Source organism: Taudactylus pleione, unplaced genomic scaffold, assembly GCF_031769625.1.
Source record: "Taudactylus pleione unplaced genomic scaffold, aTauple2 ptg001352l, whole genome shotgun sequence".
Classification (NCBI taxonomy): Eukaryota; Metazoa; Chordata; class Amphibia; order Anura; family Myobatrachidae; genus Taudactylus; species Taudactylus pleione.
In genome coordinates, this window is record NW_028285752.1 from 751,217 (window position 1) to 777,107 (window position 25,891).

The following is a 25,891-nucleotide window of genomic DNA, read 5'->3' on the forward strand; positions in this document are numbered from 1 at the left end:
ACTGACGTCACTATAACATCTCACTGCACGTGGTGACCTACACAGTACTGATCTCACTATAACATCTCACTGCACGCGGTGACCTACACAGTACTGACATCACTAAAATCTCACTGCACGTGGTGACCTACACAGTACTGACCTCACTACAACATCTCACTGCACGTGGTGACCTACATAGTACTGACCTCACTATAACATCTCACTGCACATGGTGACCTACACAGTACTGACCTCACTATAACATCTCACTGCACGTGGTGACCTACACAGTACTGACGTCACTATAACATCTCACTGCACGTGGTGACCTACACAGTACTGATCTCACTATAACATCTCACTGCACGTGGTGACCTACACAGTACTGATCTCACTATAACATCTCACTGCACGTGGTGACCTACACAGTACTGACATCACTATAACATCTCACTGCACGTGGTGACCTACACAGTACTGACGTCACTATAACATCTCACTGCACGTGGTGACCTACACAGTACTGACGTCACTAACATCTCACTGCACGTGGTGACCTACACAGTACTGACCTCACTATAACATCTCACTGCACGTGGTGACCTACACAATACTGACATCACTATAACATCTCACTGCACGTGGTGACCTACACAATACTGACATCACTATAACATCTCACTGCACGTGGTGACCTACACAGTACTGACATCACTATAACATCTCACTGCACGTGGTGACCTACACAGTACTGCCGTCACTATAACATCTCACTGCACGTGGTGACCTAAACAGTACTGACGTCACTATAACATCTCACTGCACGTGGTGACCTACACAGTACTGACATCACTATAACATCTCACTGCACGTGGTGACCTACACAGTACTGACGTCACTATAACATCTCACTGCACGTGGTGACCTACACAGTACTGACCTCACTATAACATCTCACTGCACGTGGTGACCTACACAGTACTGACGTAACTATAACATCTCACTGCACGTGATGACCTACACAGTACTGACGTAACTATAACATCTCACTGCACGTGGTGACCTACACAGTACTGACCTCACTATAACATCTCACTGCACGTGGTGACCTACACAGTACTGACCTCACTATAACATCTCACTGCACGTGGTGACCTACACAGTACTGACATCACTATAACATCTCACTGCACGTGGTGACCTACACAGTACTGACCTCACTATAACATCTCACTGCACGTGGTGACCTACACAGTACTGACCTCACTATAAAATCTCACTGCACGTGGTGACCTACACAGTACTGACCTCACTATAACATCTCACTGCACGTGGTGACCTACACAGTACTGACCTCACTATAACATCTCACTGCACGTGGTGACCTACACAGTACTGACCTCACTATAACATCTCACTGCACGTGGTGACCTACACAGTACTGACCTCACTATAACATCTCACTGCACATGGTGACCTACACAGTACTGACCTCACTATAACATCTCACTGCACGTGGTGACCTACACAGTACTGACCTCCTATAACAACTCACTGCACGTGGTGACCTACACAGTACTGACATCACTATAACATCTAACTGCACGTGGTGACCTACACAGTACTGACCTCACTATAACATCTCACTGCACGTGGTGACCTACACAGTACTGACTTCACTATAACATCTCACTGCACGCGGTGACCTACACAGTACTGACATCACTATAACATCTCACTGCACGCGGTGACCTACACAGTACTGACGTCACTATAACATCTCACTGCACGTGGTGACCTACACAGTACTGACATCACTAAAATCTCACTGCACGTGGTGACCTACACAGTACTGACCTCACTACAACATCTCACTGCACGTGGTGACCTACATAGTACTGACCTCACTATAACATCTCACTGCACGTGGTGACCTACACAGTACTGACCTCACTATAACATCTCACTGCACGTGGTGACCTACACAGTACTGACGTCACTATAACATCTCACTGCACGTGGTGACCTACACAGTACTGATCTCACTATAGCATCTCACTGCACGTGGTGACCTACACAGTACTGACGTCACTATAACATCTCACTGCACGTGGTGACCTACACAGTACTGACGTCACTATAACATCTCACTGCACGTGGTGACCTACACAGTACTGACGTCACTATAACATCTCACTGCACGTGGTGACCTACACAGTACTGACGTCACTATAACATCTCACTGCACGTGGTGACCTACACAGTACTGACCTCACTATAACATCTCACTGCACATGGTGACCTACACAGTACTGACCTCACTATAACATCTCACTGCACATGGTGACCTACACAGTACTGACCTCACTATAACATCTCACTGCACGTGGTGACCTACACAGCACTGACCTCACTATAACATCTCACTGCACGTGGTGACCTACATAGCACTGACCTCACTATAACATCTCACTGCACGTGGTGACCTACACAGTACTGACCTCACTATAACATCTCACTGCACGTGGTGACCTACACAGTACTGACGTCACTATAACATCTCACTGCACGTGGTGACCTACACAGTACTGACGTCACTATAACATCTCACTGCACGTGGTGACCTACACAGTACTGATCTCACTATAACATCTCACTGCACGCGGTGACCTACACAGTACTGACATCACTAAAATCTCACTGCACGTGGTGACCTACACAGTACTGACCTCACTACAACATCTCACTGCACGTGGTGACCTACACAGTACTGACCTCACTATAACATCTCACTGCACATGGTGACCTACACAGTACTGACCTCACTATAACATCTCACTGCACGTGGTGACCTACACAGTACTGACGTCACTATAACATCTCACTGCACGTGGTGACCTACACAGTACTGATCTCACTATAACATCTCACTGCACGTGGTGACCTACACAGTACTGACGTCACTATAACATCTCACTGCACGTGGTGACCTACACAGTACTGACCTCACTATAACATCTCACTGCACGTGGTGACCTACACAGTACTGACCTCACTATAACATCTCACTGCACGTGGTGACCTACACAGTACTGACCTCACTATAACATCTCACTGCACGTGGTGACCTACACAGTACTGACCTCACTATAACATCTCACTGCACGTGGTGACCTACACAGTACTGACCTCACTATAACATCTCACTGCACGTGGTGACCTACACAGTACTGATGTCACTAACATCTCACTGCACGTGGTGACCTACACAGTACTGACCTCACTATAACATCTCACTGCACGTGGTGACCTACACAGCACTGACGTCACTATAACATCTCACTGCACGTGGTGACCTACATAGTACTGACATCACTATAACATCTCACTGCACGTGGTGACCTACACAGTACTGACCTCACTATAACATCTCACTGCACGTGGTGACCTACACAGTACTGACATCACTATAACATCTCACTGCACGTGGTGACCTACACTGTACTGACCTCACTATAACATCTCACTGCACGTGGTGACCTACACAGTACTGACCTCACTATAACATCTCACTGCACGTGGTGACCTACACAGTACTGACGTCACTATAACATCTCACTGCACGTGGTGACCTACACAGTACTGACGTCACTAACATCTCACTGCACGTGGTGACCTACACAGTACTGACCTCACTATAACATCTCACTGCACGTGGTGACCTACACAGTACTGACGTCACTATAACATCTCACTGCACGTGGTGACCTACACAGTACTGACCTCACTATAACATCTCACTGCACGTGGTGACCTACACAGTACTGACCTCACTATAACATCTCACTGCACGTGGTGACCTACACAGTACTGACGTCACTATAACATCTCACTGCACGTGGTGACCTACACAGTACTGACGTCACTATAACATCTCACTGCACGTGGTGACCTACACAGTACTGACATCACTATAACATCTCACTGCACGTGGTGACCTACACAGTACTGACCTCACTATAACATCTCACTGCACGTGGTGACCTACACCGTACTGACGTCACTATAACATCTCACTGCACGTGGTGACCTACACAGTACTGACCTCACTATAACATCTCACTGCACGTGGTGACCTACACAGTACTGACCTCACTATAACATCTCACTGCACGTGGTGACCTACACAGTACTGACGTCACTATAACATCTCACTGCACGTGGTGACCTACACAGTACTGACATCACTATAACATCTCACTGCACGTGGTGACCTACACAGTACTGACGTCACTATAACATCTCACTGCACGTGGTGACCTACACAGTACTGACCTCACTATAACATCTCACTGCACGTGGTGACCTACACAGTACTGACCTCACTATAACATCTCACTACACGTGGTGACCTACACAGTACTGACATCACTATAACATCTCACTGCACGTGGTGATCTACACAGTACTGACCTCACTAACATCTCACTGCACGTGGTGACCTACACAGTACTGACCTCACTATAACATCTCACTGCACGTGGTGACCTACACCGTACTGACGTCACTATAACATCTCACTGCACGTGGTGACCTACACCGTACTGACGTCACTATAACATCTCACTGCACGTGGTGACCTACACAGTACTGACCTCACTATAATATCTCACTGCACGTGGTGACCTACACAGTACTGACCTCACTATAACATCTCACTGCACGTGGTGACCTACACCGTACTGACGTCACTATAACATCTCACTGCACGTGGTGACCTACACCGTACTGACGTCACTATAACATCTCACTGCACGTGGTGACCTACACAGTACTGACCTCACTATAATATCTCACTGCACGTGGTGACCTACACAGTACTGACGTCACTATAACATCTCACTGATCTAATTGCTGTCAGTGTCCAATCACTTTTGTCCTCATAGTGTATTTAACTTTTTATTTGTTTCCCCCCAGATTCAGTACATCGAGACAAACGCTTATGTGGATCCCAGACTCCTTTTTTTCTAGGTAAGTTGTGCTATTGCTACACCGTGCACTGCAAAGTTCAATCTACTAATCAGCGTTAAAGTTTTGATCTCAAACTACTTTGTAAACTATAATGAGCTTGTTCTTAAAAAAAAAAAAAATCACCTTGGGTCCTATTTATTTACGTGCGAGCTGATGGGGTCTATGTCGAGCCATTATGGCAGCTCATATCTGCTCACACCTCCATTGGCTGCCAGCAGAAATCCCGCTAATCCGCCGGCAGCACTTACGGATAATTGAATGGGTCCCATTGCGTAGGGTTGTTATGGAGCACGGATTTTACTGCAGCTTGTCAGGGCGAGATCTCATTTAAAATAATCAGTTAAATCTTATTTCCCAAACATGTATCTTATGCTGTGTACACACGCACCGATTTTTAGGACAGTGGAACGATATCGTTATCGTTCAGTCATCCAAAAAATCGTTCAGTTTCAGCCCCAAAATGATGACCGATAATGACCAATGCGCGCTCCTGTTTGTAGTTGGTAGTTATCGTTCATCGCCCGAACCTCTCGTCCAACCTGACGATATTGTCAGGTTGAACATGTTCAGGGATGAGGGAGGGCGGCCGGCACTGGACGACATCGTTCAGGATTTCGTTCAATGTTTGTGGTCACAGCCCTGCCGGGAGCGAATCGTCCCGTGTGTTTGCACCTTTAGAGGTAACTGCAAGTTCACGTATTTATTAGATTGCTGATAAATGGGAGAATGATCCTATGATATATCCCCAAGTTCTGATATAAGTTTATTTGTTTGTGTTGACAACAATACAATTAGAGCACGTGCGTTTATTATAGTGGCTGTAAGTGTTAATTTGTTGCTATTGTCTAAAACCTTTCTCTACACTTCCTTTCAGTAGTCATTTTACGCTGTCTCTGCCAGAAGCGGTAGTATTTGGTTGACGCTATAAAGTACCGCATACCAATTGCTAGGTCCCAAATAGACACTATCTCCTTCTATCTAGGTAACAGACGGTGGGTGCACCAGCAGCCGGGATCACTGGAGTATAACCATTACATAACCTACATAGTGAGCGCTGCGTAGTATTCATGCAAATGGCCTATTGTAAACAAAAAAAGCATTCTAATTTAAATTGTATTTTCTTACTAAGATTTTTACTTATAATGAAATAATTTGTTTTGCAGCCTCTTAAGTGGGAGAATTTCAACCCTCCGCGATGAAACTGGAGCAGTGAGTAATATGTCTTAGTCTTCCTCCTGAGTATTGTATGTCTCTGTAATAGGCTAATTCTGCTATAATAATCTGAGGCCATGTCGTCTAGGCCTCAGACACAGCGTATGTTAGCCTGAAATATACAGCGTTCCCCATGGTAGGATCAGTGTATGATGTAAAGGTGACCTAGACCTCACACACAGCGTATGTTAGCCTGTAATATACAGCGTTCCCCATGGTAGGATCAGTGTATGATGTAAAGGAGAACTAGTCCTCACACACAGCGTATGTTAGCCTGTAATATACAGTGTTCCCCATGGTAGGATCAGTGTATGATGTAAAGGTGACCTAGTCCTCACACACAGCGTATGTTAGCCTGTATTATACAGCGTTCCCCATGGTAGGATCAGTGTACGAGGTAAAGGTAAGCTAGTCCTCACAGCGTATGTTAGCCTGTAATATACAGTGTTCCCCATGGTTGGATCAGTGTATGATGTAAAGGTGACCTAGACCTCACACACAGCGTATGTTAGCCTGTAATATACAGCGTTCCCCATGGTAGGATCAGTGTATGAGGTAAAGGTGGCCTAGACCTCACACACAGCGTATGTTAGCCTGTATTATACAGTGTTCCCCATGGTAGGATCAGTGTATGATGTAAAGGTGAAGTAGTCCTCACACACAGCGTATGTTAGCCTGTAACATACAACGTTCCCCATGGTAGGATCAGTGTATGATGTAAAGGTGACCTAGACCTCACACACAGCGGATGTTAGCCTGTATTATACAGCGTTCCCCATGGTAGGATCAGTGTATGAGGTAAAGGTGACCTAGACCTCACACACAGCGTATGTTAGCTTGTATTATACAGCGTTCCCCATGGTAGGATCAGTGTATGAGGTAAAGGTGACCTAGTCCTCACAGCGTATGTTAGCCTGTAATATACAGCGTTCCCCATGGTAGGATCAGTGTATGAGGTAAAGGTGACCTAGTCCTCACACACAGCGTATGTTAGCCTGTATTATACAGCGTTCCCCATGGTAGGATCAGTGTATGAGGTAAAGGTGACCTTGACCTCACACACAGCGTATGTTAGCCTGTAATATACAGTGTTCCCCATTGTAGGATCAGTGTATGATGTAAAGGTGACCTAGACCTCACACACAGCGTATGTTAGCCTGTATTATACAGCGTTCCCCATGGTAGGATCAGTGTATGAGGTAAAGGTGACCTAGTCCACACACACAGCGTATGTTAGCCTGTAATATACAGTGTTCCCCATGGTAGGATCAGTGTATGAGGTAAAGGTGACCTTGACCTCACACACAGCGTATGTTAGCCTGTAATATACAGTGTTCCCCATTGTAGGATCAGTGTATGATGTAAAGGTGACCTAGACCTCACACACAGCGTATGTTAGCCTGTAATATATAGCGTTCCACACTGTAGGATCAGTGTATGATGTAAAGGTGACCTAGTCCTCACACACAGCGTATGTTAGCCTGTATTATACAACGTTCCTATGGTAGGATCAGTGTATGAGGTAAAGGTGACCTAGTCCTCACACACAGCGTATGTTAGCCTGTATTATACAGCGTTCCCAATGGTAGGATCAGTGTATGATGTAAAGGTGACCTAGTCCTCACACACAGCGTATGTTAGCCTGTAATATATAGCGTTCCACACTGTAGGATCAGTGTATGATGTAAAGGTGACCTAGTCCTCACACACAGCGTATGTTAGCCTGTATTATACAACTTTCCTATGGTAGGATCAGTGTATGAGGTAAAGGTGACCTAAACCTCACACACAGCGTATGTTAGCCTGTAATATACAGTGTTCCCCATGGTAGGATCAGTGTATGAGGTAAAGGTGACCTAGTCCTCACACACAGCGTATGTTAGCCTGTAATATATAGCGTTCCACACTGTAGGATCAGTGTATGATGTAAAGGTGACCTAGACCTCACACACAGCGTATGTTAGCCTGTAATATACAGTGTTCCCCATGATAGGATCAGTGTATGATGTAAAGGAGAACTAGTCCTCACACACAGCGGATGTTAGCCTGTATTATACAACGTTCCCCATGGTAGGATCAGTGTATGAGGTAAAGGTGACCTAGACCTCACACACAGCGTATGTTAGCCTGTATTATACAGCGTTCCCCATGGTAGGATCAGTGTATGAGGTAAAGGTGACCTAGTCCTCACAGCGTATTAGCCTGTAATATACAGCGTTCCCCATGGTAGGATCAGTGTATGATGTAAAGGTGAACTAGACCTCACACACAGCGTATCTTAGCCTGTATTATACAGCGTTCCCCATGGTTGTATCAGTGTATGATGTAAAGGTGACCTAGTACTCACACACAGTGTATGTTAGACTGTATTATACAGCGTTCCCCCTGGTAGGATCAGTGTATGAGGTAAAGGTGACCTAGACCTCACACACAGCGTATGTTAGCCTGTATTATACAGCGTTCCCCCTGGTAGGATCAGTGTATGAGGTAAAGGTGACCTAGTACTCACACACAGTGTATGTTAGACTGTATTATACAGCGTTCCCCCTGGTAGGATCAGTGTATGAGGTAAAGGTGACCTAGACCTCACACACAGCGTATGTTAGCCTGTATTATACAGCGTTCCCCATGGTAAGATCAGTGTATGAGGTAAAGGTGACCTAGACCTCAGACACAGCGTATGTTAGCCTGTAATATACAGCGTTCCCCATGGTAGGATCAGTGTATGATGTAAAGGTGAAATAGACCTCAGACACAGAGTATGTTAGCTTGTATTATACAGCGTTCCCCATGGTAGGATCTGTGTATGATGTAAAGGTGAAGTAGACCTCACACACAGCGTATGTTAGCCTGTATTATACAGTGTTCCCCATGGTAGGATCAGTGTATGAGGTAAAGGTGACCTAGTCCTCACACACAGCGTATGTTAGCCTGTATTATACAGCGTTCCCCATGGTAGGATCAGTGTATGATGTAAAGGTGTAGTAGTCCTCACACACAGCGTATGTTAGCCTGTATTATACAGCGTTTCCCATGGTAGGATCAGTGTATGATGTAAAGGTGAAGTAGTCCTCACACACAGCGTATGTTAGCCTGTAATATACAGCTTTCCCCATGGTAGGATCAGTGTATGAGGTAAAGGTGACCTAGTCCTCACACACAGCGTATGTTAGCCTGTATTATACAGCGTTCCCCATGGTAGGATCAGTGTATGAGGTAAAGGTGACCTAGTCCACACACACAGCGTATGTTAGCCTGTAATATACAGTGTTCCCCATGGTAGGATCAGTGTATGAGGTAAAGGTGACCTTGACCTCACACACAGCGTATGTTAGCCTGTAATATACAGTGTTCCCCATTGTAGGATCAGTGTATGATGTAAAGGTGACCTAGACCTCACACACAGCGTATGTTAGCCTGTAATATATAGCGTTCCACACTGTAGGATCAGTGTATGATGTAAAGGTGACCTAGTCCTCACACACAGCGTATGTTAGCCTGTATTATACAACGTTCCTATGGTAGGATCAGTGTATGAGGTAAAGGTGACCTAGTCCTCACACACAGCGTATGTTAGCCTGTATTATACAGCGTTCCCAATGGTAGGATCAGTGTATGATGTAAAGGTGACCTAGTCCTCACACACAGCGTATGTTAGCCTGTATTATACAACTTTCCTATGGTAGGATCAGTGTATGAGGTAAAGGTGACCTAAACCTCACACACAGCGTATGTTAGCCTGTAATATACAGTGTTCCCCATGGTAGGATCAGTGTATGAGGTAAAGGTGACCTAGTCCTCACACACAGCGTATGTTAGCCTGTAATATATAGCGTTCCACACTGTAGGATCAGTGTATGATGTAAAGGTGACCTAGACCTCACACACAGCGTATGTTAGCCTGTATTATACAACGTTCCCCATGGTAGGATCAGTGTATGATGTAAAGGAGAACTAGTCCTCACACACAGCGGATGTTAGCCTGTATTATACAACGTTCCCCATGGTAGGATCAGTGTATGAGGTAAAGGTGACCTAGACCTCACACACAGCGTATGTTAGCCTGTATTATACAGCGTTCCCCATGGTAGGATCAGTGTATGAGGTAAAGGTGACCTAGTCCTCACAGCGTATTAGCCTGTAATATACAGCGTTCCCCATGGTAGGATCAGTGTATGATGTAAAGGTGAACTAGACCTCACACACAGCGTATCTTAGCCTGTATTATACAGCGTTCCCCATGGTTGTATCAGTGTATGATGTAAAGGTGACCTAGTACTCACACACAGTGTATGTTAGACTGTATTATACAGCGTTCCCCCTGGTAGGATCAGTGTATGAGGTAAAGGTGACCTAGACCTCACACACAGCGTATGTTAGCCTGTATTATACAGCGTTCCCCCTGGTAGGATCAGTGTATGAGGTAAAGGTGACCTAGTACTCACACACAGTGTATGTTAGACTGTATTATACAGCGTTCCCCCTGGTAGGATCAGTGTATGAGGTAAAGGTGACCTAGACCTCACACACAGCGTATGTTAGCCTGTATTATACAGCGTTCCCCATGGTAAGATCAGTGTATGAGGTAAAGGTGACCTAGACCTCAGACACAGCGTATGTTAGCCTGTAATATACAGCGTTCCCCATGGTAGGATCAGTGTATGATGTAAAGGTGAAATAGACCTCAGACACAGAGTATGTTAGCTTGTATTATACAGCGTTCCCCATGGTAGGATCTGTGTATGATGTAAAGGTGAAGTAGACCTCACACGCAGCATATGTTAGCCTGTATTATACAGTGTTCCCCATGGTAGGATCAGTGTATGAGGTAAAGGTGACCTAGTCCTCACACACAGCGTATGTTAGCCTGTATTATACAGCGTTCCCCATGGTAGGATCAGTGTATGATGTAAAGGTGAAGTAGTCCTCACACACAGCGTATGTTAGCCTGTAATATACAGCTTTCCCCATGGTAGGATCAGTGTATGAGGTAAAGGTGACCTAGTCCTCACACACAGCGTATGTTAGCCTGTAATATACAGTGTTCCCCATGGTAGGATCTGTGTATGAGGTAAAGGTGACCTAGACCTCACACACAGCGTATGTTAGCTTGTATTATACAGCGTTCCCCATGGTAGGATCAATGTATGATGTAAAGGTGGGCTGCAGTTTATAGCGACATGCCCATGACATGCCCGCATCTTCTTAGCCCCCTCCCGTTACCTCACAGAGCTCCCACTGAATCTCACAGACCATGTGTTACATTCTGTGCTATGTCTGTCAGAGCTAACTATCTGGGCGCATGTGCAGTATGTCCCATATGTAATCGTAGACTTAAACATCGGCCAACTGCGTGCGGCATCGCCACGTCGCAGAATCGGGCCCATTGCATAATTCACATAAATGAGCTACAATGGAGTTTACAGCACAGATGGTGTAGTGGTTAGCATTACTGCCTCACAGCACTGAGGTCGTGGGTTCAATTTCAGCTACAGCCCTAACTGTATGTAGTTTGTATCTTCTTCCTGCGCTTGCGTGGGGTTTCCTCCGGGTGCCCTGGTTTCCTCAAATACTCCAAAAATATACTGGTAGGTTAATTGGATTCCAACAAAAAAATTTAACCCTACGTGTGTATATTTGTGAGCATGTGGTAGGGAACATAGGGAGTGGTTCCGCCTCAGATGCAGTTGCTATCAAAGTTGCTACCAGTTGGGGATATTACCTAGGGCCTCCAGTCTCCCCTGTAAAAACCTATACTGCAGTGCCCCAGTTACAGTCTGTGACTGCCCTGGCTATACTGTGACTGCCCTGGCTATACTGTGACTGCCCTGGCTATACTGTGACTGCCCTGGCTATACTGTGACTGGAGGTGGCTACACTGTGACTGGAGGTGGCTACACTGTGACTGGAGGTGGCTACATTGTGACTGCCCCTGCTACACTGTGACTGCCCCTGCTACACTGTGACTGCCCCTGCTACACTGTGACTGGAGGTGGCTACACTGTGACTTCCCCTGCTACACTGTGACTTCCCCTGCTACACTGTGACTGCCCTTGCTACACTGTGACTGCCTCTGCTACACTGTGACTGCCCCGGCTACACTGTGACTGGAGGTGGCTACACTGTGACTGCCCCTGCTACACTGGGACTGGAGGTGGCTACACTGTGACTGCCCCGGCTACACTGTGACTGCCCCGGCTACACTGTGACTGGCCCGGCTACACTGTGACTTCCCCGGCTACACTGTGACTTCCCCGGCTACACTGTGACTTCCCCGGCTACACTGTGACTGCCCCGGCTACACTGTGACTTCCCCTGCTACACTGTGACTGGAGGTGGCTACACTGTGACTGGAGGTGGCTACACTGTGACTGCCCCTGCTACACTGTGACTTCCCCTACTACACTGTGACTGCCCCGGCTACACTGTGACTGCCCCGGCTACACTGCGACTGGTGGCGGCTACACTGTGACTGGACTGGCTACACTGTGACTGGAGGTGGCTACACTGTGACTGCCCCTAATACACTGTGACTGGAGGTGGCTCCACTGTGACTGCACTGGCTACACTGTGACTGGAGGTGGCTACACTGTGACTGCACTGGCTACACTGTGACTGGAGGTGGCTACACTGTGACTGCATTGGCTGCACTGTGACTGGAGGTGGCTCCACTGTGACTGCACTGGCTACACTGTGACTGGAGGTGGCTACACTGTGACTGCACTGGCTACACTGTGACTGGAGGTGGCTACACTGTGACTGCCCCTAATACACTGTGACTGGAGGCGGCTACACTGTGACTGGAGGCGGCTACACTGTGACTGGAGGCGGCTACACTGTGACTGCCCCTAATACACTGTGACTGGAGGTGGCTACACTGTGACTGGAGGTGGCTACACTGTGACTGGAGGTGGCTACACTGTGACTGCACTGGCTACACTGTGACTGGAGGTGGCTACACTGTGACTGGAGGTGGCTACACTGTGACTGGAGGTGGCTACACTGTGACTGGAGGTGGCTACACAGTGACTTCCCCTGCTACACTGTGACTGGAGGTGGCTACACTGTGACTGGAGGTGGCTACACTGTGACTGCCCCTGCTACACTGTGACTGGAGGTGGCTACACTGTGACTTCCCCTGCTACACTGTGACTGGAGGTGGCTACACTGTGACTGCCCCTGCTACACTGTGACTGGAGGTGGCTACACTGTGACTTCCCCGGCTACACTGTGACTGCCCCGGCTACACTGTGACTGCCCCGGCTACACTGTGACTGGAGGTGGCTACACTGTGACTGGAGGTGGCTACACTGTGACTGGAGGTGGCTTCCTATTGGAAGCCCCACCTGTTTCCTCCACCTGCGACTGGCAGTCCGGGCTGCGATTATCCTATTGGGCAGCCCCTAGAAGCCGGTGTTATGCCCGTGCTCGGTGCCACCGGTCTCGGCGTCTGCCAGAATCATCAAGCGGGCGCCGGAATCTTCTTGGCCATGGCCAGACCGGCAGCAGCCCCCCTCAGGCAAGAGGACATGAGCCGCTGCCGGTTGCTACCTTGGTATAACACTATTATGGTAACGCAGCAGGAGGAATCACGCCTACTGCAATGCTGACTGATCTGAACCGCATCCATGGACGCATCGGATCATATGTGGGATTCTCTGCCGGTTGAGTGACCTTGGGGTCATGTAAGCTGATCGACGCAGATGCACAAATGAGGCCAAGAAATCTGTCAGCGGATTGTGATGTCAATCACTGACCGTCTGCTGTCGCTCTGCATACGGGGTCATGCGCAGTGCGGGTCATTACGCCTGCGCGGAGGAGGCACAACCCATCGGGTTAGCGCACAGCTCTGAACTCGCCCCATAGACTGTAAGCTGTACTGGGGGCAGGGACTGATGTGAATGGGTAAATAGTCTCTGTACAGCGCTGCGGAACATGCGTGCGCTATTTCTACTTCAGGGTCCATAGGGGGTCCACAGGGTTGACCTTGGGGTATAGGTTGGGAACCAAATCCAGGCACCACGCAGTTAAAGCTTTTAGCTCCCAGGATGCACTTGGGTCCACTCTCCCTATAACCCCACCCCCAGCCAGAGGCACCTCAGTTTAAGTTGGTGCCCGGCCGGAGTCGGGTCACCGTTTAGTGCAGTGGGGAGCTGATTAGCAGCCCCTAAGCTATATATATTTTTTTCTAAGTACAGAGTTTTTTTATTTTAACTTTGGACTTTCAGAACGGCAGCGTTGGACTGTCCATAGGACGTCTAAGCTGCCGCTCCGTCACCCCGCCGGCGCTGAGACGCCAGTACAGATCTGGGGATCTCAGCGGGACCCCAGAGTCTGTACTAGCCGGACTCTGCGGGCGCCCAGGACTGCTGCCGGATCTACGGGGAGCAGGTAAGGTCGCGGATCACTGCTTGCGGTGATCCGCGCATTTAATATGCAGTCCTGTGCCTCCGGTCTCCGGGGACAGACCGGAGGCGCCGGCAGTGGCGGCGGGCCCCCCATACCCCGTGTGTCCACTAGACCACCAGGGACTTACTGATCGGCGCTGGGAGCCGGCGTCCCGGGAGGTTAATAGCCGGCCAGGGGAGGAAGCTTTCCCTGTTACAGCGGCTCCTCCCCTCAGCTCAGCGCGCCTTTCAGTATGTATAGTCTGGCGTCGCTGAGCTGCTTCCTCCGCGGGCCACGCTTCTTCTGAGGTCTCCAGCGGCCATTTTCTTGTGGTGCAGCAGCAGAGCTCCGGAGATGGCAGTGAGTCCAGTCCCCCTGCGTACCTCACCATCAGGTCAGTGTACACAGCGCTGTAGCCTTCCCAGACACTGAATCTGGGTAAGTTGAATGCAGTGTAATAGTGCAGTATATTATATGACATGTTTATGTATATATGTATATATCTGCATTGTATGTGACTTATGCTAGTGCTGACTGTCTGTATTTAATTCTCTCACCTGTCAGTGTATATCTATCCCTTTTCTTTATCTGCCCTAATACAGCTGTACTTAGGGTGGTTCTGAGACCTCACATTTATGTACTCGTTGATATTTGTGAGGTTTGTCACATACTGTTGCGTGCTGCACGTTGCCACATTTTCGTTGGAACTGTGGGCCTGATTCAGACCCACTCGCGAGCGGCTTTCCGCTCGCAAGTGGGTCGATGTTCTGGACTGAGCATACGCGCGACGAGCGAAGGAAAGTCCTTCGCTCGTTGTGTCTGATCAAAGGGGGCGTGCTGTCGATGTTGATTGACAGCACGCCCCCTTTGGTGGGCGTGCCGGGGGCGTGCCACCCTGACGGGGGCGTTCCCACGGGAACGCCTCCCGTCAGAAGCCGGCCCACTGACATCTATCAGAGCCAAAATCACTCCGGAGCTTGCGGTTGAAAACCTCAACCGCAGGCTCCGGCTCGCAGTTTCGATGGTCGCGATGGTCACGACCATCGCGGCCATCAAAATGCACGCTCGTATAGGCTGTGGGTGGTGACCCACAGCTATACGAGCGTCCAGGAGGACGCTCCATTTTCATGGAGGCCGGCCCTCATTCAGAGCGTGCGCTCTGCTCAGAGCGTACGGCTCTGAATGAGGGCCTGTGTGTTGCATACGCTGAAAATGGGTCCCTGCGGCTAATTTTAGCATCAGTCAGGACCAGTATAGCACTGATTGATATTTCCGCCAAGATTGGTCAGATATGTTTGACCAGGAGACAGAGCGTTATACTGCACCCATTTTTGCTATCCTGCAAGTCATGTGCTGCAGGTGTTAGTGCGGAGGATTTGTTTCATAAAGGGTTCTGTTTGTGGCGTCATCTGGTGCCGGCACCCTTTCACGACCCCCTTGGGCGGTTTGTTTTCTCGGGATCCTCTCAATTGCGGATCGCCGGGTGGGCCCCATTGTTGTACCTCACCTGGGGGTTACTTCACCATACTGCCCTTTTCATCTCAGGGTATCTCGCAGTTTCTTGCACTCTTCCCCTGTGACACAGACTACTGCTCCCTGCAGGGGGTTTTCGCAGTATATGAATTCCCTCTGGTGCCACCATAGTCTGTCATTCCCCTTGCAGGGATTCCCACGGCCACCCTGGGTGGATGTCGTTTTCTACGAAACGCAAAGTGGCGTGGTTGACGCTCTGTGGTTACTTTTCAGTTGGCTCTGCGTGAACTGGATACTGTTTTGGGCTCTTTCCCTCTTACACGGGGGGAAGCCTATTTCAAGTATTATTATCCCTGCTTTGGGCTGGTGGCAGGTCCATTCTGGTTAGAGTGAATGTTGACCTGTACCTGTATCATACACCCTCAGTATTGCGTGCCTTCTGGTTCCCTGTTGCTGACTAGCGGGGGGATCGCATGGCGGGACTCTGGCTGTTGTCAGTTATGAGGTATTACAACAGTGTTTGGCCTCCTGTCCCAAATTCCCTGAGGGTCATCACGAGCCCCTCATGGGGTGGATGGGCGTGTTACTCGTCGGATTACAGACGTTACTACGCATCCCATTCCTGCGTGGTCGGATTCTTCTGATCCGTAGGTGGTAACTCTGCCTGAAATCAGTATACTCGCTTTCAGGGGTTGTTACCCATCCTACCATGGCTATAGCATGGTTGGTTAATACTATTGCATACTGAGCTGATGCATTTGTAATGTTTTTCCCCTCCAACACGTCTGGGGTTCAAATGTATTTGGTCACTCACGTAATATATGCAGTTGTCATAGGTGGACATGCCTATATTGGATACCAGTCTCCTAACTTTCAGAGTTCCGGCTGCGACGGTATCCTCCGTAATACCCTATGGCTGCGCTCTGGGAATGCAGAGGTGCAGATACCATCTATAGGGTAGATCTTGTTGGATCCTGACCTTGACAGTGGCAGTACAAATTTCCCGCCTTCAGCTATGCCCACTACAGGGCCTCAGACTAAGTCTGTTAAGTCTTTTTGTCGTCTGGGTCAGCCTAAAGGTCTGTTTCTTCAACCGAGCAGGCCTGGACTGCCAGCCGATCCTGCTTCTGAACCTACGGATATATCGTCAGCATGACGAGACAGGCCTACCACTGGGAGATGGCGATTTTCTCAGTTCGCCCGGTACTAGTGTCTAGTTGACGCATCTACGTGGGTAGGAGGGTACGCCCTCTCTTTGCTCAGGCGGCCTATTTCCATGTGATGGTACGCAGGCCCTTATTCGGACCCGAACAGGGCCTTACGAATCCAGAAAGCTATACAGTTGTTGGGGTAAGCGGAGCTAATTGGGCCATCCCCACTTTCTCAGCGAGGGACTGGTTTTTCTGCTTTCTTTCTGGTGCGGTGGCTGAATGGTCCTCTTTGGCCTATTCTCTGTCTCAATTCCCTGAACCAGTTCCTAAAGCTACCTGGGCTCAGGAGGCAATCCCTATGCTCCATCATACTATGTTTGAAACCTGGGGACTTTATGGTATCACTGGATATACAGGACGCGTGCCTACGGGTACTTACAGAGACCTTGCCTCAGCATGGACTGAGGTTTGCTGTATCACAGCACTTACGGTTTTTCGGGCTCTGCCTGTTGGGACTGTTCTCAGCCCCACGGGGGTTTACCAGCGTTTTGGATTTTCTGACAGTTCTTCTGTTCAGTATATCCCAATGCTCCTGTACCTGGATGGCCTCCTGCTCTTAGCAGGATCACCGGGGTACTTTACAGCCGGGTCAGGTTGACTGTGGCTTCTTCAGGGTGCAGACGTTTAATCAATGGGGAAAAAAGGTCCTCCCTGCATCCCTCTCTGGGTATTCTTCACCTAGGAGCCCTGCTGGATTCTGAGAATCTGAGAATTCTTCTGGCGTAAGACGGCATCTCCACTCTTCCATTAGGAGTACATGGATGTCTGCGCAGTCGACATATGTCTTTGCACTCTGGGATGCATGGTCCACTATTCAGTGTCTGCCTTTGGAAGGGTGGAATGGGCTTAGTTCCATTTCAGGCCTTTCCATAATTGGCTTATCTCCAGATGGAACAAGTTTTTTCTGTCTGATCACTGTTCAAACGATGCTGCTCTCCCCGGAGGCAAGTCGGTGACTATGACCATCTCGTCCAGGGTATTCTTTGCTAAGGACAGTGTCTGGTTCGCATCCATTTCAGTGCAATTGGATGTCTGTCGATTCCACCCTGTCAATTAACTTGTTGGAACTTTAGCCTGTCTTGGGCCTATACTCTGGCATAGCCCTTGTTTCCCGGTGAACCTGAAAAAGTTCAGTCCGACAGGGTCAGAACAGTGGCTTCCTTTTTAGCAATACTGTTCGTTGGGTGGCAATGTCAGGTATGTCATACATTCGGACATTGTCTGGGGGTCTCCTCCCGACCATCTCGACAGTGTTCATTTCAGGTGCTCTCCATTGGGAAGCGGGAGTCCTCAGCCGTTACGACGTGCATCCCGGGGACTAGTCTCTTCCCCAAGAGAGGTTTCATCTCCTGGTGAGCAGGGGGGGGGCCCTCCTGAGGTGACACTAATGGCCTTCTGACTCTATCACACTATGGTGTTACAGTTCAACTCTGGGGATTCTGAAGCAACCTTCAGTGACTCTTTGTCGGTGAAGTGGTTCTTCCAATTTGCGTACCTGTGTTCTCCAGTCTCCATTCTTCCTCGAGGGAAGTGTTTCAATCAAGACAGAGATGCTTTCCTGCTGGTGGCTCCTGATTGCCCCAGATGTCAGGGGTACTTGGTTTTTCGGAGTCTCTCCATCGATACTCCATTCCTGATGCTTCACTACCCAGACCTGTTGTCTCAGGGTCCTGGGGTTTGCCTTGGACCTGGGTCGTTTGTCTTTGACTACGTCCCTACAGTGGTCTTACGGCTTCCCTGACTTTGTCATCGTTGGAATGATTGGAGCACATGGATCAGCTTTTGCTGGGACCTACCACAAACTGTGGCAGCCATAATTCTTATGGTATTATACCTATCGATACGATCCTCTGGTGTCCAGGATTTCCAGATATTCTGGCATTCCTTCCGGCTGGCTTGGGTTTCACCCTCGGCCTGGCCTTCCTGACAGTGCAGATCTCTACACTGTCAGTATGATTAGGATATGGAATTGCTCCGCTCTGATATCCAGTTCATCCTTTGGAGTGTTTTCTGGATTATGCCTCCATTTGTCCTCCCTAGGGACTCCTTGGGAGTTAGGAGTGGTTCTTCGTTAACTCCGGGGAAAGTTAATGGAACCGCTGGTTGTGATAGCCATTACATGGTCTATTGCTTTGGCTTTCTCTCTTTCTATCAGGGAGTTTATATCAACCAGGTGAGTGTCGTAATTGGGAGCGTTCTCATGTGGCTCCCTCTTCTGGAGGGCATCTTGTCAGGGTGTGAGTTGCTCTCACCCTGTGTTTCTTCTTAGTGATTTTCAGGTTCCATATTATTCTGGAACTTATGGTGCGGCCATTCAGTCCCCAGTCCTCTCGGCTGGTGTGGCCTCATTGACTGTGGTCCGGCCTCTGTGGATTTATGTGATCCATTCAAGTTCCTGACGGAAATCGGACTCCTTATTGGTGGTCTGAGATTTCTGGTTTTAACAGGAAAGGATGGCCGGCCTATGGCCATATGTTGGCTGGACGGCCTCGTATGTCTTCTTCAGGGGCCTACCCATGGGTAGGCCTTTCTGTTGTTGCTGCTTGTTTTTTCTCGGGCCATGTAACCCTCGTGGGTGGCTCGCTGTGGCGCCTTGGCTGTTTTGCCTTGCTAGGTGGCCACGTGGTCTTCTGTCCACACCTTTTTAAGGTTCTAGGCATTGTTTTCCTTTGCCTCTCAGGATGCTTCCTTTTTGGCGGCGGATTCTCCTCTCAGCACAGGAGCGTCCCCTCCCTTGGTTGAACTGCTTTGGGACATCCCCAATGTCAACCCTGTGGACCCCCTATGGACCCTGAAGTAGAAAACAAGAGATATGGTAAGAACTTACCTTTGTTATCTCTGTTTCTACGAAGTCCACAGGGCGCCCGCCCTGACGCACCTGGTTTCAAATGGGCTGTGTGACTGGTCACCTGTTTTCCGTCTCCCATTTCTGTGAGTATGGTTATCGAGTGTTCCAGTTTTCTCTCTTTTTCTCTCCTCCTCCGGCCTTTGACTACTTACAAACTGAGGTGCCTCTGGCTGGGGGTGGGGTTATAGGGAGAGTGGACCCAAGTGCATCCTGGGAGCTAAAAGCTTTAACTGCGTGGTGCCCGGATTTGGTTCCCAACCTATACCCCAAGGTCAACCCTGTGGACCCTATGGAAACAGAGATAACAAAGGTAAATTCTTACCATATCTCTTGTTATACATCACTGGTAATAAATGGCAGCAGGTGAAAGTTGCGATATGATGTCTGTTTGCCTGATCCTGGGTGGGGAGTAAGCAGAGAAGATGGCACCATGCTCTGCGGCGGGGGGGGTAGATGTAATGTGCAGCGGGGGTTCGATGCGGGGTGGGTGTCCTCGCGCCCCGAGCACAAACAAGACTCCGACATATTTGCTGTTAAGGGAAGGAAAGGAATATCTGCGTCCTGTCAGTGTGGCATACAATCACACTCAGGCCGTGAGCAATTCGCATCTGTTGGATCAAACCCTGACTATAGCGCTTGGACGGACAATTCATTCTGCTGTTATGTAGTTGGGGATGGACAGAAAACGCAAATCCTGCCGCTGGCCAAATGCGCAATGAGGCGAAATATCCAGGGAACAGCTATGTAGCCATCTTTTTGTGTCTCTATATATGCTCCGGGGAGCGTTCCAGAAAATAGCGTGTCTGCCCCATTTTCTGGCCACATGCCGAAGCCGGTGGATGCGTCCTCAGACACACCCTCACTAGTCCAGGCAGCATCATTTTGCTGGACATCCTGAGTGCCCTAACAGGTACTTAGATGTCCGATGGTTGCGCAGTTGGTCCGATGCTGCGTCCTAGGACGCGCCAGCACTTCAGAGAACCCGGCAGTGAACGTCTTTTTACTTAAGACACCTCTTGCGTAATTATGCACAGCTGCTGCATAGAATGACGCAGCATAGTTAGCATACAGCTCTGAATCAGGCCCACAGTCTGCAGTAGTAGCATGCTATTTATATGTGTATTATTCTTTAATACAACTGGTGATATTCATGTATAGTGTATTAGAAGCCGTTACCCCACCTAGTGGTGGCTGTGAGAGTTGCAGTGGTTGCAGAGCAGGTGATTTAATTTTTTTCGTTGCAGTACGTGAACATTATGTTACATAGGGGGCTCATTTAGACGCATGTGCACTGTGAACCTATATAAGGGAAAGACGCTACCAGAAAAGCAGATTTATTTTACATGTTAAGTTGGAGAAACGGCAGCATTTGTCTGCTGTATAAGTGCTGCCTGCTGATAGCGGTAATGGGAGCCGCATTACCCTGTTTTGTATCCAGTATAATAATATAAGGAAGTATTTCGTCTTGTCGTGTTAGTAAATGTGTATATTCTGTCTTGTCGGTGTTAGTGAATGTGTATATTCCGTCTTGTCGGTGTTAGTAAATGTGTATATCCCGTCTTGTCAGTGTTAGTAAATGTGTATATCCCGTCTTGTCGGTGTTAGTAAATGTGTATATTCCGTCTTGTCGGTGTTAGTAAATGTGTATATCCCGTCTTGTCGGTGTTAGTAAATGTGTATATCCCGTCTTGTCGGTGTTAGTAAAGGTGTATATCCCGTCTTGTCGGTGTTAGTAAATGTGTAGATTCTGTCTAGTCTGTGTTAGTAAATGTGTATATCCCGTCTTGTCGGTGTTAGTGAATGTGTATATTCCGTCTTGTCGGTGTTAGTGAATGTGTCTATTCCGTCTTGTCGGTGTTAGTAAATGTGTATATCCCGTCTTGTCAGTGTTAGTAAATGTGTATATCCCGTCTTGTCGGTGTTAGTAAATGTGTATATCCCGTCTTGTCGGTGTTAGTAAATGTGTATATTCTGTCTAGTCTGTGTTAGTAAATGTGTATATCCCGTCTTGTCGGTGTTAGTAAATGTGTATATCCCGTCTTGTCGGTGTTAGTAAATGTGTATATCCCGTCTTGTCGGTGTTAGTAAATGTGTATATCCCGTCTTGTCGGTGTTAGTAAATGTGTATATTCCGTCTTGTCGGTGTTAGTAAATGTGTATATTCTGTCTAGTCTGTGTTAGTAAATGTGTATATCCCGTCTTGTCGGTGTTAGTAAATGTGTAGATTCCGTCTTGTCGTTGTTAGTAAAGGTGTATATCCCGTCCTATATCCCGTCTTGTCGGTGTTAGTGAATGTGTCTATTCCGTCTTGTCGGTGTTAGTGAATGTGTATATCCCGTCTTGTCGGTGTAGTAAATGTGTATATTCTGTCTAGTCTGTGTTAGTAAATGTGTATATCCCGTCTTGTCGGTGTTAGTAAATGTGTATATTCCGTCTTGTCGGTGTTAGTAAATGTGTATATCCCGTCTTGTCGGTGTTAGTAAATGTGTATATCCCGTCTTGTCGGTGTTAGTAAATGTGTATATTCCGTCTTGTCAGTGTTAGTAAATGTGTATATTCTGTCTAGTCTGTGTTAGTAAATGTGTATATCCCGTCTTGTCGGTGTTAGTAAATGTGTAGATTCCGTCTTGTCGTTGTTAGTAAAGGTGTATATCCCGTCCTATATCCCGTCTTGTCGGTGTTAGTAAATGTGTATATCCCGTCTTGTCGGTGTTAGTAAATGTGTATATTCTGTCTAGTCTGTGTTTGTAAATGTGTATATCCCGTCTTGTCGGTGTTAGTAAATGTGTATATCCCGTCTTGTCGGAGTTAGTAAATGTGTATATCCCGTCTTGTCGGTGTTAGTAAATGTGTATATCCCGTCTTGTCGGTGTTAGTAAATGTGTATATTCTGTCTAGTCTGTGTTAGTAAATGTGTATATCCCGTCTTGTCGGTGTTAGTAAATGTGTATATCCCGTCTTGTCGGTGTTAGTAAATGTGTATATCCCGTCTTGTCGGTGTTAGTAAATGTGTATATCCCGTCTTGTCGGTGTTAGTAAATGTGTATATTCCGTCTTGTCGGTGTTAGTAAATGTGTATATTCTGTCTAGTCTGTGTTAGTAAATGTGTATATCCCGTCTTGTCGGTGTTAGTAAATGTGTAGATTCCGTCTTGTCGTTGTTAGTAAAGGTGTATATCCCGTCCTATATCCCGTCTTGTCGGTGTTAGTGAATGTGTCTATTCCGTCTTGTCGGTGTTAGTGAATGTGTATATCCCGTCTTGTCGGTGTAGTAAATGTGTATATTCTGTCTAGTCTGTGTTAGTAAATGTGTATATCCCGTCTTGTCGGTGTTAGTAAATGTGTATATTCCGTCTTGTCGGTGTTAGTAAATGTGTATATCCCGTCTTGTCGGTGTTAGTAAATGTGTATATCCCGTCTTGTCGGTGTTAGTAAATGTGTATATTCCGTCTTGTCAGTGTTAGTAAATGTGTATATTCTGTCTAGTCTGTGTTAGTAAATGTGTATATCCCGTCTTGTCGGTGTTAGTAAATGTGTAGATTCCGTCTTGTCGTTGTTAGTAAAGGTGTATATCCCGTCCTATATCCCGTCTTGTCGGTGTTAGTAAATGTGTATATTCCGTCTTGTCGGTGTTAGTAAATGTGTATATTCTGTCTAGTCTGTGTTAGTAAATGTGTATATTCCGTCTTGTCGGTGTTAGTAAATGTGTATATCCCGTCTTGTCGGTGTTAGTAAATGTGTATATTCCGTCTTGTCGGTGTTAGTAAATGTGTATATTCCGTCTTGTCTGTGTTAGTAGATGTGTATATTCTGTCTAGTCTGTGTTAGTAAATGTGTATATCCCGTCTTGTCGGTGTTAGTAAATGTGTATATTCCGTCTTGTCGGTGTTAGTAAATGTGTATATCCCGTCTTGTCGGTGTTAGTAAATGTGTATATTCCGTCTTGTCAGTGTTAGTAAATGTGTATATCCTGTCTTGTCGGTGTTAGTAAATGTGTATATTCCGTCTTGTCGGTGTTAGTAAATGTGTATATTCCGTCTTGTCAGTGTTAGTAAATGTGTATATTCTGTCTAGTCGGTGTTAGTAAATGTGTATATCCCGTCTTGTCGGTGTTAGTAAATGTGTATATCCCGTCTTGTCGGTGTTAGTAAATGTGTATATCCCGTCTTGTCGGTGTTAGTAAATGTGTATATCCCGTCTTGTCGGTGTTAGTAAATGTGTATATCCCGTCTTGTCGGAGTTAGTAAATGTGTATATTTCGTCTTGTCGGTGTTAGTAAATGTGTATATCCCGTCTTGTCGGTGTTAGTAAATGTGTATATTTCGTCTTGTCGGTGTTAGTAAATGTGTATATCCCGTCTTGTCGGTGTTAGTAAATGTGTATATTCCGTCTTGTCGGTGTTAGTAAATGTGTATATCCCGTCTTGTCAGTGTTAGTAAATGTGTATATCCCGTCTTGTCGGTGTTAGTAAATGTGTATATTCCGTCTTGTCGGTGTTAGTAAATGTGTATATCCCGTCTTGTCGGTGTTAGTAAATGTGTATATCCCGTCTTGTCGGTGTTAGTAAAGGTGTATATCCCGTCTTGTCGGTGTTAGTAAATGTGTAGATTCTGTCTAGTCTGTGTTAGTAAATGTGTATATCCCGTCTTGTCGGTGTTAGTGAATGTGTATATTCCGTCTTGTCGGTGTTAGTGAATGTGTCTATTCCGTCTTGTCGGTGTTAGTAAATGTGTATATCCCGTCTTGTCAGTGTTAGTAAATGTGTATATCCCGTCTTGTCGGTGTTAGTAAATGTGTATATCCCGTCTTGTCGGTGTTAGTAAATGTGTATATTCTGTCTAGTCTGTGTTAGTAAATGTGTATATCCCGTCTTGTCGGTGTTAGTAAATGTGTATATCCCGTCTTGTCGGTGTTAGTAAATGTGTATATCCCGTCTTGTCGGTGTTAGTAAATGTGTATATCCCGTCTTGTCGGTGTTAGTAAATGTGTATATTCCGTCTTGTCGGTGTTAGTAAATGTGTATATTCTGTCTAGTCTGTGTTAGTAAATGTGTATATCCCGTCTTGTCGGTGTTAGTAAATGTGTAGATTCCGTCTTGTCGTTGTTAGTAAAGGTGTATATCCCGTCCTATATCCCGTCTTGTCGGTGTTAGTGAATGTGTCTATTCCGTCTTGTCGGTGTTAGTGAATGTGTATATCCCGTCTTGTCGGTGTAGTAAATGTGTATATTCTGTCTAGTCTGTGTTAGTAAATGTGTATATCCCGTCTTGTCGGTGTTAGTAAATGTGTATATTCCGTCTTGTCGGTGTTAGTAAATGTGTATATCCCGTCTTGTCGGTGTTAGTAAATGTGTATATCCCGTCTTGTCGGTGTTAGTAAATGTGTATATTCCGTCTTGTCAGTGTTAGTAAATGTGTATATTCTGTCTAGTCTGTGTTAGTAAATGTGTATATCCCGTCTTGTCGGTGTTAGTAAATGTGTAGATTCCGTCTTGTCGTTGTTAGTAAAGGTGTATATCCCGTCCTATATCCCGTCTTGTCGGTGTTAGTAAATGTGTATATCCCGTCTTGTCGGTGTTAGTAAATGTGTATATTCTGTCTAGTCTGTGTTAGTAAATGTGTATATCCCGTCTTGTCGGTGTTAGTAAATGTGTATATCCCGTCTTGTCGGAGTTAGTAAATGTGTATATCCCGTCTTGTCGGTGTTAGTAAATGTGTATATCCCGTCTTGTCGGTGTTAGTAAATGTG

General features: G+C 47.1%; 1 protein-coding gene across 1 annotated transcript in view; it reads left to right on the forward strand.

Moving 5' to 3' along the window:
* Positions 1 to 25,891, forward strand: part of LOC148443015 (BTB/POZ domain-containing protein KCTD3-like) — a 119,127-nt gene that overhangs the window by 12,958 nt on the left and 80,278 nt on the right. Inside the window, 2 exon segments of the mRNA XM_088463387.1 lie at positions 4,960 to 5,013; positions 6,177 to 6,222. Coding sequence (XP_088319513.1) covers positions 4,960 to 5,013; positions 6,177 to 6,222 — 100 coding nt within the window.